Below are 17,251 nucleotides of genomic sequence, written 5' to 3'. Positions count from 1 at the left end.
TAAAAAAGTAATCGTGAAAAACCAACCATATAGCATTTTGGTCATTTAATACACTTATTCTTGTATCGGCCTATTCAGAAGCCATTTAAATGAATGGATGGAGATTTAAGAAGATTTAGGTTGCAATCCTATGCATATTTATATTGAACGCAAATATAAATCACAAGCAAAAATACATGTGATAGGCTGTTAGTCCCACTGACTTCCATCAGATAGAACTGATTTAAGATGCAATCCTATGCAGACTTCCATGAGAAGTCAATATACAGGCATGTATAGGATTGCACTTGGATAACTACTTTTCTCTGCAAAGTTCTTGCTTCTCAGTCAGTATCCAAGTGGAACTGTGCAGTCAGAAGGGCTGAGTGCATATTATGATCAGAGGCGAAGGCACGAAAGCTGTGGGTTGTTTTTTTAACGTATCTAATGTCCTGCAAGAAATCAAGCTCCACTTAAATTTCATCACCGTGTAACTCTTTACAAAATCACTTTTCAAAAGTGAAAATTAGCTTCTTTTTCCAAAGGAAAGAGAGAAAGATCTTGCTGGAGAGGGTGCAATGCTGTGGGATCCCTGATCCACGTGTGGTGGGACTGTTTCCACAAACATTCTTTCTGGCAAAATATGTCCCCTGAAATTTCTATTACACATTCATAATTTGATTGTGAATCCTAAATTAGCCCTTTTTGTCACTTGAGAGCAATTGTAACCCTAAGGTTTCATTTCGAACTCTCGTCTCTCTCTCTCTACCTGGAGATAGCTGCCAGGTAGAAAACAGGATAAATTTTTACTTTGCTTTCCAGGTATGCTTCTGCTTGGGAACTGGCACTTTCCATCACAGCAGTGTTGTAAATGGACAGGCAAAGAGGAAAAAATCTTTAGACACATGGTCTTTGTCTGTTGTTCACACGACTACGTCAGCACAGCTGTTACAACCCCCTATGTCACTTGTGTGTGGACTAATTAACCAGTGAAACTATTATGCATGTTCCTTAATTTTACTTTATGCAATTGACAATCCAATAATATGTACTCTATGTGTTTTTTTTGGCTTTATGCTATGTTTATGGTGTTACACTTGAAAACCAATAAAACACATTTTTATTTTATTTTATTTAAAAAGAGAGGGTGGAGACTCTAAGCTGTCTTCTTTCACATCACTAGTATTTTCTCCAGACCTCGGAGACTCCAGAATTGATTTTCGGGATTACGAGTCTACTGTAAATTCACCACCTCTGCTGCACTGCCCTGAGAACGAGCTGCTGTCTGCAAACACTGGGGACCCCAGGCGCTTGTTATCACACCAGTTGCTTGAAGTTAATCAAGAATTACTGCAGTCTGGAGTCATTTCTCTGTGTGGTATGTGCTACATAGTAGTGCAAGGTTAATGGTGTGTAAGCATGTACAAAAGTTGGGCTAATTGGGTAAGGGGAATGGGCAGGAGACGAGGGAAGTTCTGCAAAAAGTACTCCAGAAATTATGTGCTCCATGCAACAAAAACATTTAAATTGAAAAATGTAGGCCTTTTTGTCTTCAAGCAGGCGGCACTGACCCCCCCCCCAAAGGATTCTTCTTTCAGACAGCGAATAGCATCATATAAAAATGAGCTTATCTTCTCACTATCTGAAGGAAGAACCAAGGCAACTGCTGCCTCTTTCTAAAATGTAAACCTTTTCGTTTTCAGTTTGGAAATATTTGTTGTTGTTGCAGCATAACAACTGATGTCTCTGTTAGTCAGGAGAAAGCAGTGCTGTTCCTTTATGCATTTCCTAGGGCAAAGGGACACATGTGGGAGGAGGGAGGGAAGGAAATGTCCCCCAAGTAAAGGGATGAAGGTTCCCCACAAAGGAATCTGTTACGCTCTGTTCCCCCTCAGCTTTCAAAAGGCGCCACTTCTACCCATGCAGGCAAAGTGATTTGGTTTGTGGGAAAGAGAACACTCAAGAGGTGTAGGACATTATTACAGAGGATTCATTTATATATATAATTTTTTCATAGGAAACAGGGATCGTGGTGGAAGAGCAGTTGTGCAGGTCTGCATGAGTAATAGTGCTTGGTTAAGTGAACCTTTGAGAGTCCATGAGCTCACACAACTTCTAGTGTATTTCCACAGTATTCCCAGGTAAGAAGCAGCAGCAACTGTTCATGTTTTTGGTGTAACATTCATGCCAGTAGTGCAGAGGAATTAAGACTCAATTTTCATCAAGGCCCTAGAATAATAGCTTGCTTGAAACAGAAGAACTACTAAAACCACTGTTTATATAGGGTGTTGTTGTTGTTTAGTCGTTTAGTCGTGTCCGACTCTTCGTGACCCCATGGACCAGAGCACGCCAGGCACTTCTGTCCTCCACTGCCTCCCGCAGTTTGGTCAAACTCATGCTGGTAGCTTCGAGAACACTATCCAACCATCTCGTCCTCTGTCGTCCCCTTCTCCTTGTGCCCTCCGTCTTTCCCAACATCAGGGTTTTTTCCAGGGAGTCTTCTCTTCTCATGAGGTGGCCAAAGTATTGGAGCCTCAGCTTCAGGATCTGTCCTTCCAGTGAGCACTCAGGGCTGATTTCCTTCAGAATGGATAGGTTTGATCTTCTTGCAGTCCATGGGACTCTCAAGAGTCTCCTCCAGCACCATAATTCAAAAGCATCAATTCTTCGGCAATCAGCCTTCTTTATGGTCCAGCTCTCACTTCTATACATCACTTCTGGGGAAACCATAGCTTTAACTATACAGACCTTTGTTGGCAAGGTGATGTCTCTGCTTTTTAAGATGCTGTCTAGGTTTGTCATTGCTTTTCTCCCAAGAAGCAGGCGTCTTTTAATTTCGTGGCTGCTGTCACCATCTGCAGTGATCATGGAGCCCAAGAAAGTAAAATCTCTCACTGCCTCCATTTCTTCCCCTTCTATTTGCCAGGTGGTGATGGGCCAAGTGGCCATGATCTTCGTTTATTGATGTTGAGCTTCAGACCATATTTTGCACTCTCCTCTTTCACCCTCAATAAAAGGTTCTTTAATTCCTCCTCACTTTCTGCCATCAAAGTGTAACAGTAGCTAAATACAGCAGAGGGTGGGGCTCCTGTTCCTATGCTGTGGGTGAGAGGGGCTTCAGCGAGGATGCGAGGCTGCCCCAGCTGAAATTCATTTTTCTTCGCAGTTGTTGGAGGTACAAGAGTGTGGCCAGCCTGTTGTGAATGTTTCACACTGTGGTTATTTCATTTATTATTATTCTTTATTTCTTGTACCCCACCCATGTGACTCGGTTGCCCCAACCACTCTGAATGAGAACAATTAGGGAACATTGCAAGGATCAGTGTGGATCTCCATGTGCTGCCTCTCAGCTAGTTTTGGCACATGTACAAATGATTACAGGTGCACCAGTTCTTTCGGGGTGTCCCTTGAAGTTCTGTTTTATGTAACAGCTCTTGTCCTCCATTTCTCTTGATGCTGAAGCATCTATATAAGAACATAAGAATAGCCCTGCTGGTTCAGACCAATGGCCCATCTAGTCTGGCGTTCTCTTCTCACAGTGCCCAACTAGATGCCTCTGGGAAGAACGTGAGCACTAGAGCAATCTTCTCCTACCCGCCCCGCAGTTTCCAGAAACTTGTTTTTGGAAGCATTTCTGCCCCCCAACTGTGGAGGTAGAGCATAGCCATCGGCAGCCTCTCCTTCTCCATGAATGTGTCTAATCCTCTCTTAAAGTCATGCAAGTTGGTGGCTGCCACTGTCTCCTCGAGAGCAAGTTCCATAGTTTGACTATGTGCTGCTGTGTGAAGAAGTCATTTCTTTTCTCTGTCCTGAATCTCCCAATATCTGGCTTTGTTGGACATCCACAAGTTGTAGTGTTATGAGAAGGAGAAGAACTTTTCTCTATCCGCTTTATCCATGCTATGCATAGTTTTATAAACTTCCATCCTATCACCTCTTACTCACCTTATCTCTAAATTAAAAAGTCCCCAATGCTGCAGCTTTTTTTCATAAGGCACTTGCTCCCTCCCCCTTAATCATTTTGACGGCCCTTTTCTGAACCTTTTCCAACTCTACAATATCATTTTTCTAGACAAGGTGACCAGAATTGTACACATTATTCCAACTTAAGTTGCATCATAGATTTCAGCATTATGATACCAGCAGTTTTATTTTCAGTTCCTTTCCTAATAATCCCGAGCATAGAATTTGCCTTTTTCATGGCTGCTGCATGGTATAAATTGCTTTTTAATCTTCCTCTGTGCTCATTATGGCCACGTATTTCATTTTCATTTTACAGTGGTACCTCGGGTTAAGAACTTAATTCGTTTTGGAGGTCCGTTCTTAACCCGAAACTGTTCTTAACCTGAAGCACCACTTTAGCTAATGGGGCCTCCTGCTACTGCCGCCGCACGATTTCTGTTCTCATCCTGAAGCAAAGTTCTTAACCCGAGGTACTATTTCTGGGTTTGTGGAGTCTGTAACCTGAAGCGTCTGTAACCTGAGGTACCACTATACTTCTAAACATTTTGTAAGTGTGGTTTAAATAACTTCCTCTTATTTCTTTCAGAAAGGATGCCCGTTCTTTGGGGCTACTTATTTTAGTGGATGCCCGCAAAAGTCAGAATGTAGCTGTCCTCTTCAAAGCCTTTACAGCATTACAGGTATGTATGTATTTAACATCACAAACTAAAAGAAGGATATTATTACAATTATTCTAATTATTATGTGTCCATCTGGTCCAGGGATAATGAACAGTATTTCTTTTTTTGAAGCCAGGGCATTTTCAGTAGGCCTTTTCTGTTGATAATCCGAAATGTACTAGCATTAAGCTTCAGGGTATTCAGCTTATGCTACTTATAGTGATGGGGGTAAGAATGGTTGATTTATAATAATAATAATATAATAATAATAATTTATTATTTATACCCCGCCCATCTGGCTGGGCCTCCCCAGCCACTCTGGGCGGCTTCCATAGAAACCAAAAATACAGTAAAATATCACATGTTAAAAACTTCCCTGAACAGGGCTGCCTTAAGATGTCTTCTGAATGTCAGGTAGTTGTTTATCGCTTTGACATCTGCTGGAAGGGCGTTCCACAGGGCGGGCGCCACTACCGAGAAGGCCCTCTGCCTGGTTCCCTGTAGCTTTGCTTCTCGCAATGAGGGAACCGCCAGAAGGCCCTCGGCGCTGGACCTCAGCGTCCAGGCAGAACGATGGGGGTGGAGACGCTCCTTCAGGTTTACTGGACCGAGGCCGTTTAGGACTTTAAAGGTCAGCACCAACACTTTGAATTGTGCTCGGAAGTGTACTGGAGCCAATGTAGGTCTTTCAAAACCGGTGTTATATGGTCTCAGCGGCTGCTCCCAGTCACCAGTCTAGCTGCCGCATTCTGGATTAGTTGTAGTTTCCGAGTCACCTTCAAAGGTAGCCCCACGTAGAGCGCATTGCAGTAGTCCAAGCGGGAGATAACCAGAGCATGCACCACTCTGGCGAGACAGTCCGCAGGCAGATAGGGTCTCAGCCTACGTACCAGAGGGAGCTGGTAAACAGCTGCCCTGGACACAGATTTGACCTGTGCCTCCATGGACAGCTGTGAGTCCAAAATGACTCCCAGGCTACGCACCTGGTCCTTCAGGGGCACAGTTACCCCATTCAGGACCAGGGAATCCTCCACACCTGCCTGCCTCCTGTCCCCCAAAAACAGTACTTCTGTCTTGTCAGGATTCAACCTCAATCTGTTGTTGTTTTTTAAAAAATGATATTTATTCCATTTTTCATAATATTCTGTCATTACATTACCTTAATCTATTTTAACCTTATCTTACTATAGAAGACCCTAAAACTTAAAACTTAAATCTTATTTCATAACCCTAACATATTCTTACATAATTCTTTTAACATTTTTACTAAAGCCAAATAGTTTCATTCCAGCATTTTTCTAACATTCATCAATTTTATAAAGCAGTCCTAATAAAAAAAGATTTTTTTTTCTTCCAATCTTCATCCAGCATCTCTTCCTCCTGGTCCCGGGTTTTGTCAGTCCTTTCTATCCCATCAATCAAGCGCATTAACCTGGTAATCTTATGTCTGAGGCCCTTAAGTCTCTTCCATGTCCCTTCCGCGGCTCTTCTTCATATTTATACCTGTACTTTACTTTGTCTCCTGCTCCTTTCACTCGTGGGAACTCCAACTTAACAGTGTTTTTGACCCTTCTCGACAAATCAGTCCCTTTTCCATATTCCACACAAAACCCCATATGGTATTTAAGAACATGTTTCAAAGTCCCTCCAGAATTAAGAGCCCCCACAACCCCAAACATCTCACGGCCCATTGCCAGACTTGAAAAGTCCAAACATCCCTGCATAGGGGGGTCTATCCAACCCCCCATTTCCAAACCAAACCAAACTTTAACTTTCCAAATCTGGCCTTTTCCAAGTTCATTTGTCAAATCCTGCTGGGCCACAGCTCCCTCCATCTCTGGCGCCCGGGGTTCAGCAACATCCTCTTCCCTCATCTGGTCTGTCAGAGCACACTCCTGATTTGATTCCTGGGTGGGCTCTATATAATTTCCCACTACCTGTCCAAAGTTTCTGATCGCAGCAGTCATCAAGTCCATCTTCTCATGTATCTGTTCCAATAGGGCACTTGTTTTGCAAAGAGCACACACCAGAGCCTCTGAATACATTGTTCTGCAAGGTCAGAAGCCTATTCCCACGATCGTAATCTTGTTGCAGCTGCAGAGCTCCCCGATTCAAATTTAATAACAATTTCACAGGCTCCCTCTAGGGGAAGAACTTCTATTTGTTCTTTCTTTTAAAGGCGGATCTAGCAACAAAGTTTCCTTTTTCAGATATTTTGTCAATATTTGTTCCTTTAGAATGCGAAAGAGAACAATGGAATCACTATGTTTCTCTTCATTTAACTATCTGTCAAAGACATTTGTCTCTGGTCAATGAGCTTCCAATGAACGTCAGTCCTGACACCCGGCTCCCAGGATCAAGACGGTGGAAAATTACTTTACTTTACACTCTCTTCTGCAGGTTTAAACAGTCCGAAAAGAATCCTCCCTCTTCTCCTGCTTCCGAAGGGGGTTCAACAATTTTAAATGATGAAAATTAATCCTTCACAAGCGATTTTCTGAACTCTAGTTTGCCATGTCATTGCTTTAATCTATCTACAAGAAACGGAAGGTTGACTTCCTGTTTAGACCTTCCCATTTCAGTGCCAAATTAATATAAATTTCTTAGTCCAATTTTCCTTCTAATCGCAGGTCATTATTTGAAGTCCAATTGTCCAAAATTAAAGTACTCACGGGTGATTGTTTTAAAAGCCAAATTGTCCCAAAAGCCAAAAGGCAGCGCTCTCCGGCAACGGCTGTGCGGCTTCGCTCCATGGAAGAAGCAGTTGACTCTCAGCACCGCGCCACTTCCCCCTCTTCGCTCCGGAGCCCAGAAGTGGGTTCCTTTACAGGTTGGGGGGCGCTAAAGGTGCCCGCCGAGTCCCATGGTCACAGGCTTCATCCGCCTGTGATTTTTGAAAGGGTCCCTGCTTCGCCGTAGCGGGAAAGACCCGTTTTCCGCGGAGCTGGTCTCTCCGGATCAGAGGGAGTCCGCCATTACCGATGGCGCCACCCCGGAAGTCAGGATTCAACCTCAATCTGTTAGCCGCCATCCATCCTCCAACCGCCTCCAGACACTCACACAGGACCTTCACCGCCTTCACTGGTTCTGATTTAAAAGAGAGGTAGAGCTGGGTATCATCCGCATACTGATGAACACCCAGCCCAAACCTCCTGATGATCTCTCCCAGCGGCTGCATGTTGAAAAGCATGGGGGAGAGGACAGAACCCTGAGGCACCCCACAAGTGAGAGCCCAGGGGTCTGAACACTCATCCCCCACCACCACTTTCTGAACACAGTCCAGGAGGAAGGAGCAGAACCACTGTATGACAGTGTCCCCAGCTTCCAGCCCCTCAAGACGGTCCAGAAGGATGTTATAGTCAGTGGTATCAAATGCCGCTGAGAGATCCAGCAGAACTAGGAAACAGCTCTCACCTTTGTCCCTAGCCCGCCGGAGATCATCAACCAGTGCGACCAAGGCAGTTTCAGTCCCATGATGAGGCCTGAATCCCAACTGGAAGGGATCCAAATGGTCCAAATATACCCATTTGCTAGTGTTTATTCTCATTCTTTGGCCTGGAACTATAAAAGGCTAGCACTATGGATTCTTCTTTAGCGATCCCTCGTAGCTGAGTAAGATTGTCTTTCATAAACACGGTTTTAACAATGAGCCCATAAGTGACGGTGGAGGCCAATTCTGGAGCCACACATCCTTCATCCTGAAAGCATTGCATGTGACATGTTTTCCAACATCTGTAGCCCCCTACTGAATGTCATGGAGTTTCAATAGCATTCTTTGGCTAACATACTTACAGGTTTTGGAGAAATATGTTCTGGGGAAAGCGTCTAGTAGTAGGTAATCAGGTACTTTGTGGTCTCCAAGTCATTATGTAGGTGGGGAAGCTAATTATTATTCAGTTCACAGCAATATAATTATCTCACTAAGCTGACTTTTCTATACACCTACAATATGACAGGCATATTTCCGTGTGGAAAAGCAAGTTATCACAAGAAGTTGAATAAATTCTGAAAGCAAGGCAGTTTGTCTTGGCACAGTGTATTAGCAAACTCTGGCCTCAGCTGAAAGTAGTTGAATAATGCTGTTATTTATTATAATCCCTTTCTTTGTAAGGATCTGGCATTTCCCATATATTAACTCCACTTTTGATATTTTTTTTAAAAAAATTAATTCATAGTGCATCAAAGTTTGTATCTACAATAATGTAAAGGGCATTTCCTAAAAAAAAGGCTGTTCTGTACATTTTCTTATGAAGTGGGGATTTAACTGATGCCTTTGTTATTATCTGCTCCCTTGCTTGAAGAAAAAATGTGTTTTGGAAACAATTCAATTTTATAATGTTCATCATTTTAGTTACACAAATTAAATACAGTTTGGCTCTCTGCAGATTCTGGTGAACTTGAAGAAGGTGGGGTGTGTAACATTGACCATACTATATTTGATTATAATGATGTGAGTGAGGACAGCAACATTTCCTAAAAGTTACAGTGGCATCCAGCATTCCTTTTTGAGTTAAAACTTTGAACACTGCCCAGCCAAAGTTAAGTACGTTAATGACAGGTGTTGTCGCTCTTAGCTGCACTCCCTCTGGCTCCATCCCTGAGCCACCAGCTACCCCCAGGCTCTCTGCTTTAAGATTCACCACCATATCCGAGTCTCAGGAGACCTGCCAGCCGTATATACCTTCTGCAAGTGAGGCAAAGGAGGTGTCAATCCAGTTGTTTATGCCAGTTTCAGGTTTTGGGAGCCCTTGGAGATCTCCCTAGGTGCACCCTCCTCCTCCTCCTCCTCCTCCTCCTTGCTGTTACCCAGTCCCACACCACTTCCACAGAGAGAGAGGACAAGATGTGCAGATGTTACTGCTACTTCTCCTTGCTTTCTCAGAAGGAGCAGGTGACAACATCAAAAAGAGTACTCTGCTACGTCTGCTAAAGAGTCTTTTGTGTGAAATACAAAACACATTTATATTAAGATCAATGGGGCTTACTTCTGGTGTACAGTGGTACCTCCGGATATGAATTTAATTCGTTCCAGAGGTCCGTTATTAACACGAAACCATTCTTAACATGAGGCGCGCTTTTGCTAATGGAGCCTCCCGCTACCAGCGCGTTGCCAGTGCGCGACATCCGCTCGCATCCTGGGGCAAAGGTTGCACCCAGGGGCATCTCCTTCCGGGTTAGCGGAGCACATTACCCAAAGCATGCGTAAGGAGGACGGTACATAACCCGAGGTTCCACTGTGCTGGAATTATCTGCTAACTGTCTTTCCAGTCTGAATCCTCCTCAGTGATTGCTGCTGCTGTTGGTTTTTGCTGTTGGTTTTTCTTAATTTTTATTTTGAATAAGGTGTGCATATTGTATTTCATCAAATTCATTTTGTTTTTAGAATGCCGTTCCTCATTCCATTCATAGTGTTCTGATCTTGACTGATAAGGAATCTGCCTTTAAGCCTGACAAAGAAGTTGCATTTCAGGTATATATATATATATATATTTAAACAGAATTTTAAATATGGAAAGCTCATGTGAATTACGCAACAGTTATCCTGCAGTAAGCGCCTCTGCTATGTTGCTCTCAGGAAGCCAGACAGCATTGGTAACTAGCTTCACAACAACAAAACCTTCTGAGATCAAAGGAGACTGAGTAAGGACTGGCTAATGTCAAGCTAAATGTGTGACCCTCTGTGTGTCTTTTTTCTCCTTGAGGGATAGTGTCCCTTTAAAGCAAGGGTGAGAGCCCTAGGACCCAGGGGCCAGATGTGGTCCTCCAGACCCACCTGTCTAGCCCTTGATATTCTCCCTGGGCCACCCCCCTCACTGACCCTCCTCTTCGGTGTTCTGGCCTGGTTGGAATGTGTCCTTGAGCTCTGACCTTGCCTCTTGCCTGTCTGGATGGAAGACAGAGAGCTGTGTGTGAGTGACATCGACACAAGGCTACTTTAGAAAGCTCAAATGGGCATTAGTTGCTTTGCCCATTTTTGCTTCTGGCTTTGCCCACAAATGGCACATGTCCCTCAGGTGGTTGCTCAGAAGAGCCTGAGAAAGGTTCTCTGCCCCTCTGCAGATCTGCCCCTCTGCAGTCAGATTGCTAAGCTGCTGCTATGTCAGGCTATATGGTGAGTATCTTCCCTCGTTCACCAAGCACTTCATTCAGTGAATTCTCCCTGAAGGGGTGGGTACACTGGTGTCATTACTTTTCCACTTTATGCCAGTACTCAGATAATGCAAATTCCCCTTCCTGAAGAATTTGGTAAAAGGGGAAGCCCATATATGAAGAAAGCTGCCAGGCTACTTTTTGACCAGCTGCAATTCTTCGAGATTATGTGAAAGGTGCATTGCTAGGCATCCAGCAAACATTCTGGGACTTAGTTTTCTTTTGTTTGACAGAATGCAAATCTCATTCAAAAGTTTGGTGTCTACAAATTTTATATAGGTGTTAACTTTGTTTGACAGTGTGAAGTTCTTACATCCCTCAAGGCTTTGCATAGATTCATTGACTGTACCCAACTGACAGCAGAGTTTGATGGAACATTCCCTTATAGTCATAATGACTGGATATGCTTTCGAAGGGTGAGTTAAGGTTTGGAACTCTTTTTAATGGTGCTTTCTGAACCAATTTTTGATTGCCTTCGTTAACATTTAGTTTGTCATAAAAGTTAGTTGTTAATAATAATATTTCCCAGAATCAAGAATGATCCCGGTAAACATTCTTGGGTCAATCCAGGGATCATCTCAGATTGTGGCTGAGAAGTCTTACCTAGGATTTGGCATGTTGTTTGGAAATGACAAACCACAATTACAGCCACTTCTCCATTTCCAGAGGCTGTTTGCACAATAGAGATTAAAAATAAAAGCAGATTGCTCTAAATCATGGCTTGTTTATAGTATTTTGGAAGTTCAAACTATGACTTGCATTGTGAATTACGCTTGGTGCAAGCCATGGCTTGCTGTGATGTCTGAACTAAGCCAGTGAATCTTCCTTTTTAAACAAAGGATCTAGAAAAAAGAATGTGCAGATTGAGTGGGCTGTCATGACCACCACAGTGGAAAAAACCCCTTATCAGATCAGCGATAGTTTTTTCACCACAATGCCTTAGGGATTTGCAAAGGTGTTGAACTCTTTAAATGTAATTCATATTGAGACAAGATTTATGGTGGTATGACACATGCCTTCAAATACTGATTGTACCACACAGCTCTAAAGTGGGGTGGAGGGTGATTTGTAGTGGACACATCATGCTGAAACTCTCCCCCAACAACATTTCTTCTGACCCAGATGTGTTTTAGGTCTTGAGACATCTGGCTGGGTTTCCCCAAGCCCACTGCCCCTCTGCTTTAATGCCCCAGTATGCTGGGTAACCAATTTAAACTCCTATAAGATCCTCTCATAGTCAAGTAAGCAGCCTTTCTGAGCATCTGGATCCTGGTTATTAGAAAAATGTGGACAGGACAAATGTTTAATTCAGGTCACTAGATATGACCTGAATTAAAAACAACCAACCTGTTTATGACTTGTTGTTTGTGTGTCCTAAGAAACACATGGTGCAAGCTAAGGAGGCAATACTAACTCTCAACATTGGTGGACATTATTGCTGAACCAGTTTGGAAAGAGAGTACACTGAAATTTAATGAAATCTATAGCTTATTATTTCCATGGACTCTTAATAATATACCTCATGTTGCAATTTTGTGCATTTGGACACATCCTATCACAAGCACAGCTCATCAGTACTATCAAATAACTGTAAAAATGCTATTTTCTGTTCCGTTTTAACCATTTATTCTACCTGTACTTCCAGAAACTTGAGCCATTTATTACAAACTGCAAAGAGGCCCTTGTTTTCTTGCAATACTCTTTATGTTCACTCAGCAATATCCAGACGCCAAGTACTGCACAAGTGAGTATTGGTCTTGTTCAGTGTTTTTAAATGTAGCACCAGCTGTACTTAACTGAGTTTGAAACACTGCTTGCTGGGAGGAGTAAACAGAGCTTATTGATAGGAGTCTCCAATCTTGCCTCTCCCACAAGCTTCTCCCTCTTTCCCTCTTTCTCCGTCCTTCAACCCCTAATAAGAGGTTCACAATATTTGCATTGCTGTTTGCTGCATCCATCAGGTCATGGAAATGCATGGCTGGACCATGTTTAGGGGGGCCCAGGGCAAGAGGCCGTCTGGGGCTCTCTGCAGGGAGCCTCCGGATGACTCTCAGGTAGGCCCTGCCCCATGAGCTTACTGGGTGGCAGGACAGGCAGAGAGAGGCTTCTGAAGAATTGTCCAGTCTGGTGCTTTTCCACCAGTGTCACCACGTTCTTATAAGGAAAAAACTATAATGCTGGTCTGGGTGGTATCCAGTCTGGCTGGTTGCCAGTGCTGAGTCTGAGTTCTTCAATAAGAGAGTGCTGCATTTTCAGGTATATTCCCTGCAGAATTACTTGCAAAGCAAACAGGCTTTCATTATTTTTTTTTAGGAGGTGGATGACTTAATGAATAAACACAAGACGATGATGAAACTTGTTCTGGAAGATAAACTGTTGGTCACCTTAAGGCTTGAGGGTGGGACAGTCCTTGCAAGGCTTAGAAAGGAAGAGTTCTGTAACACAGAAGATTATAGGTAGGTACTTCATATGCCAATATTACTGCATTATGCATTGTTAAGCACTCTGTCATTATGGCGCCAGTTGGAAAATAATGCTTAAAAAAAAATCTGGATGTTGGAACAAATGAAAATGTCACCATAGGTGTCGCAAAGGAACCAATGATCACGTTGTGTTTTAGAAGGAGACAGGAGAAAATGCCGTCCAAGGTGACAGTTAAATACTGTACAGTGGTGCCTCGCAAGACGAAAATAATCCGTTCCGCGAGTCTCTTCGTCTAGCGGTTTTTTTGTCTTGCGAAGCAACCCTATTAGCGGCTTAGCAGATTAGCGCTATTAAAGGCTTAGCGGCTTAGCAGCTAAAAGGCTATTAGAGGCTTAGCGGCTTAGAAAAAGGGGGGGAAAGCGGAAAAAAATCGGAACACTCGCAAGACGTTTTCATCTTGCGAAGCAAGCCCATAGGGAAATTCGTCTTGCGAAGCAGTTTAAAAATGGAAAACCCTTTCGTCTAGCGGGTTTTCCGTCTTGCGAGGCATTCATCTTGCGGGGCACCACTGTATAGTGTTTTGCCAGCACCAAGGGCAAAGCCCACATATCCTATAGGCATGCAAAGTTCAGCTTTTGATGCATTCATTTCAAAGTGCAGGTTCTCTGCCACTGCTAATAACCTAAACTACTCCGTGAAGCTCAAAAACAGCTTGTTCTGTAATCTGAATTGGGTAACTCGAAGTTAGAGCGAACATTCCAAAACTCCATTCTGTAAGTGAAACTCGCTACACATTTTTCTGAACCACAGCCTTTAATTTAAAAAATGTACCAATGATACATAATGTAATGGGGCAGAGATTATTATGTAGGATTATTGCCTCTGTCATTTTTGGCCAGCAGAACCTGAAGTTTGTCACTGCTTTTTGAAACAGATCAGGTAAGCACTTTTAATTTCTAGTAGCTTCAGTAGTTATTTGCTATTTGGTTAACCAACTCTTGGTTTCTTCCTCTCTCCAACAGAGATGCCATGGAGACTATTACGAAGCTGTATAATCGAGTAGATGAGGAAGTTCATAGGCTGGTTCTATTGTCTAATAAATGTCTGCAACAACTAGAGAATCTCTTGGCAATGAGAAAATTTGAAGAAGGCTGTGAACAGGTCAGTAAGGTTGCTTTTCAACTTTGAAAACAATAGCTGGGAGATCCAATCACCGAGACCATGCCATATCGCTCAGTAACATTTACTTAAATAGGTTTGCTATGAGACATAGTCTACAGACTATGGTTTGTTGTTAGTAAAACAAACAAATTCCTGATTCAAATGTAATGCCGAGTCAGGGATTACAGTGAATTTCACCTTTGTACAGTAGGTGAATTTCTCCCACGCTTTCACATTCCTCTCTGTTCTCCATCCAAAGAAGCCAGAGGCATCACCAGAGCTCCAGGACACATCCCTGCCAGGCAGAAACACACAAGGAGGGTGCAGAGCAGGACCAGTGAGGGTGTGGCTGAGGAGTAGGGTAGCAGCCTGGGGAACGTCCCAAGAGACCTGGAGGGACACATTTGGCCCCTAGACCTCAGGTTCCCCATCCATGGTTTACTGTGACATGTAAACAAAACATTATTTTTATTGTTTCCCCCTGGTTAAAGAAAATTTTGTTACATTTCAAATGCCTGAGATCAAATTGATAGGCTTCTGCTGGGTGTGTTCAAATAGGTGCCTAGTCAAAAAGGGATTTCTTTCCTGTGCTCTCCAGAATGGTAGCTCTATCGATTCATTGTAGTAAAATGAATATCTCTTTATATTTAGGTGCACAGGGAGCTGATTTATGCCGATTCACACTAATGGTCCCTCTAGCAAGCTATTATGTACACCAGGCACCCCCAACCTGCAGCCCTCCAGATGTTTTGGCCTACAACTCCCATGATCCCTAGCTAACAGGACCAGTGGTCAGGGATGATGGGAATTGTAGTCCAATACATCTGGAGGGTCGAAGGTTGGGGATCTAGACTAACAAGTGGCTCTTCAGGATTCCAGACTGGGTGCATTGCTCGCCCCACCTGGAGAAGCCAAGGATTGACGCTGGGACCTTCTGCAAGAAAAGAGATGTTCTGCTAGTGAGCTGCAGCCCTTCCCCATCAAACCCAGCAGAGCTCACTTTATTGGGAATTAATTAATCCAGAATTGCCCACCACCAGCAGGCAATATGCCCCCTCCTACTGAAAGATTACCCCTGTGTGAATGTGGCCCTCCACAGACCAAGAAAGGCCACACTTCCCTTTGTGGTGATGTCACATCAAGTCTTTGCCTTAAAAGTTATTGGGTGGGGAGGGAGCTGTCTCATGCTTTTAGTAACAGGCATGGTTTGGCCCTCAGGAGAACTTTCTCAGTGGTCCCCTTATACTGCTGGCCATGCATGTTGAAACATGTGAAGGAGAAGACATGCAGGAGGCTGGGGTGGGTGTGTGCATGCACAGACATGCACATGCATATAAATTAAAGTGGTTTCAGGCCACGGTTGCAACTAAACAGCATCATACATTCTAAAACATTAGAGCAGTTTGCTTTAAAATAATTTTTTTAAAACCCAAATTATTTTGATGAAGATGCACATTTTTGCTAAATGTGTGCTAAATGAACTGTTCGTTACTTCTAGATATAAAGCCTTGTATTCTTTACAGATAAAAGTCTGGTTTGAAAATGAGAGAGAACAATATATTGGGCCTTTGGATCAAGAACACCTTTCAGTTGAAAATGTGAAAAGGAAACAGGAACAGTTCCTGGTTTTCAGTGAAAAGGCGATGGTAAGTGCTTTGCTTTCTTAAACTTTATGCATGTAGCTTAAAACATGTGACAGCCAGGCCCATAACCATGATGGGGCTTTTGGCTATTTGCTGCAGCCATTGAAACTCTGGAAAACTTGATATGATGGCATACCAACAATACCAAGGGTGTGTGATTCACAATCACCATGGTTTGCGCATCGGCTAACAAATACCTTTTGAAACCCCAAATCCTTCTTTTCTTGTGTAATAGAAAGTATTTGGTCAAGAAGAAAGAAAAATTACAACTTGGTGTTTTAGTTTGTGGGGTGTCGTATCCAATGGAATGGAATGGGTGTTCACCCTCTCGCGAGACACTAGACAGGAGCAAAGACTTGTGGGAAGTAGGCTGAACTCCCTCAGTTTTTCCTGTCTAGACACAGCCAGTACGTTCCTCCTAGCTCTCCTGACACAGCTACGGTTTTTACTAGTTTCTGAACCCTCTTTTTTTCTTTAGATTTCCCTTATTGTCGTTTTAGTTTTATAGTTCTTTGTCTACGCATTGTTTTGTTTTTTTACGCGCACACACACACAAAACCCTTTCCGTTGCTCTTTATGTTTGGTTGTTCCACTTATTTGCCACCCTTCTTTTATTCCTTAGTTGTTTATATTGTATTTCCAGAACCAGTGCCCTTGCTGCAGTGCCAAAGGCCGTTCCTGCTTTCAGGTGGCCCTTTGTCGGCACACTCTTTTTCTTTCTCTCAGCAGCTTCAGCGGCTGCCGCCATTTTTCTGGGACCACAACAGAGTGAGCGTTCCTAATATGTCTCTGCCTGGCTGCTGCTATTTGCCTTTGAAATTGAGCCCTGACTGACTGCTTCCTGGTTAGCTTTGGTGGCAACAGAGTGCCTGCCCCTTGTCCTCATCCTCCTGGTCGGCAGCTGTGACAAGGAGAGTGTGTGTAGCTTCTTCTCCCCTGCCCCCACGGTGTGGCAAATGGAGTGTGTGGCTTTTGCTTGCCTTTTCTCCTGGTTCACAGAGTGGCAAACAGAGACCTTTGGGATATTAGAGTCCCTTCCCCTAACCCCTTCAACTCCATGGAAAAAGAGGCTGAGAATGAGTTTCCTTTTCCTTCCGCTCCATCCTCTTTGCTAGAAGCAGAAGTTGACGATGATTAGTGATGGTTCTGTTCAAGACGAATCCTTTTCTATAAGACTGTTCCAAGAGGCTAGTGCCCCCATCCTGAAAAGTAAGATAATGCACAGATTAGAATTATCAAATTAGACCAGCCATCCTCAGCTGACGCGGCCTT

General features: G+C 43.4%; 1 protein-coding gene across 4 annotated transcripts in view; it reads left to right on the top strand.

Moving 5' to 3' along the window:
- Window positions 1–17,251, top strand: part of PLEKHG4B (pleckstrin homology and RhoGEF domain containing G4B) — a 78,758-nt gene that overhangs the window by 30,173 nt on the left and 31,334 nt on the right. For 3 of the 4 annotated variants that reach the window (XR_014001561.1, XM_081167273.1, XM_081167275.1), the window contains exons 4-12: window positions 1,163–1,357; window positions 1,997–2,120; window positions 4,529–4,622; window positions 9,985–10,071; window positions 11,051–11,167; window positions 12,397–12,495; window positions 13,065–13,207; window positions 14,198–14,336; window positions 15,860–15,982. Coding sequence is in view for 3 of the 4 variants with exons in the window: in XM_081167273.1 (XP_081023399.1) it covers window positions 1,163–1,357; window positions 1,997–2,120; window positions 4,529–4,622; window positions 9,985–10,071; window positions 11,051–11,167; window positions 12,397–12,495; window positions 13,065–13,207; window positions 14,198–14,336; window positions 15,860–15,982 (1,121 nt within the window). In the remaining variant the exon portion in view is untranslated. The remainder of the gene's footprint in view (window positions 1–1,162; window positions 1,358–1,996; window positions 2,121–4,528; window positions 4,623–9,984; window positions 10,072–11,050; window positions 11,168–12,396; window positions 12,496–13,064; window positions 13,208–14,197; window positions 14,337–15,859; window positions 15,983–17,251) is intronic. The other variant, XM_081167274.1, reaches the window with a different exon arrangement.

This window comes from Podarcis bocagei (genome assembly GCF_964188305.1).
Source record: "Podarcis bocagei genome assembly, chromosome: 13".
Lineage (NCBI taxonomy): Eukaryota > Metazoa > Chordata > Lepidosauria > Squamata > Lacertidae > Podarcis > Podarcis bocagei.
Note: the sequence above shows the minus strand (reverse complement) of the source record. Positions and strands in the feature narration are given on the sequence as shown.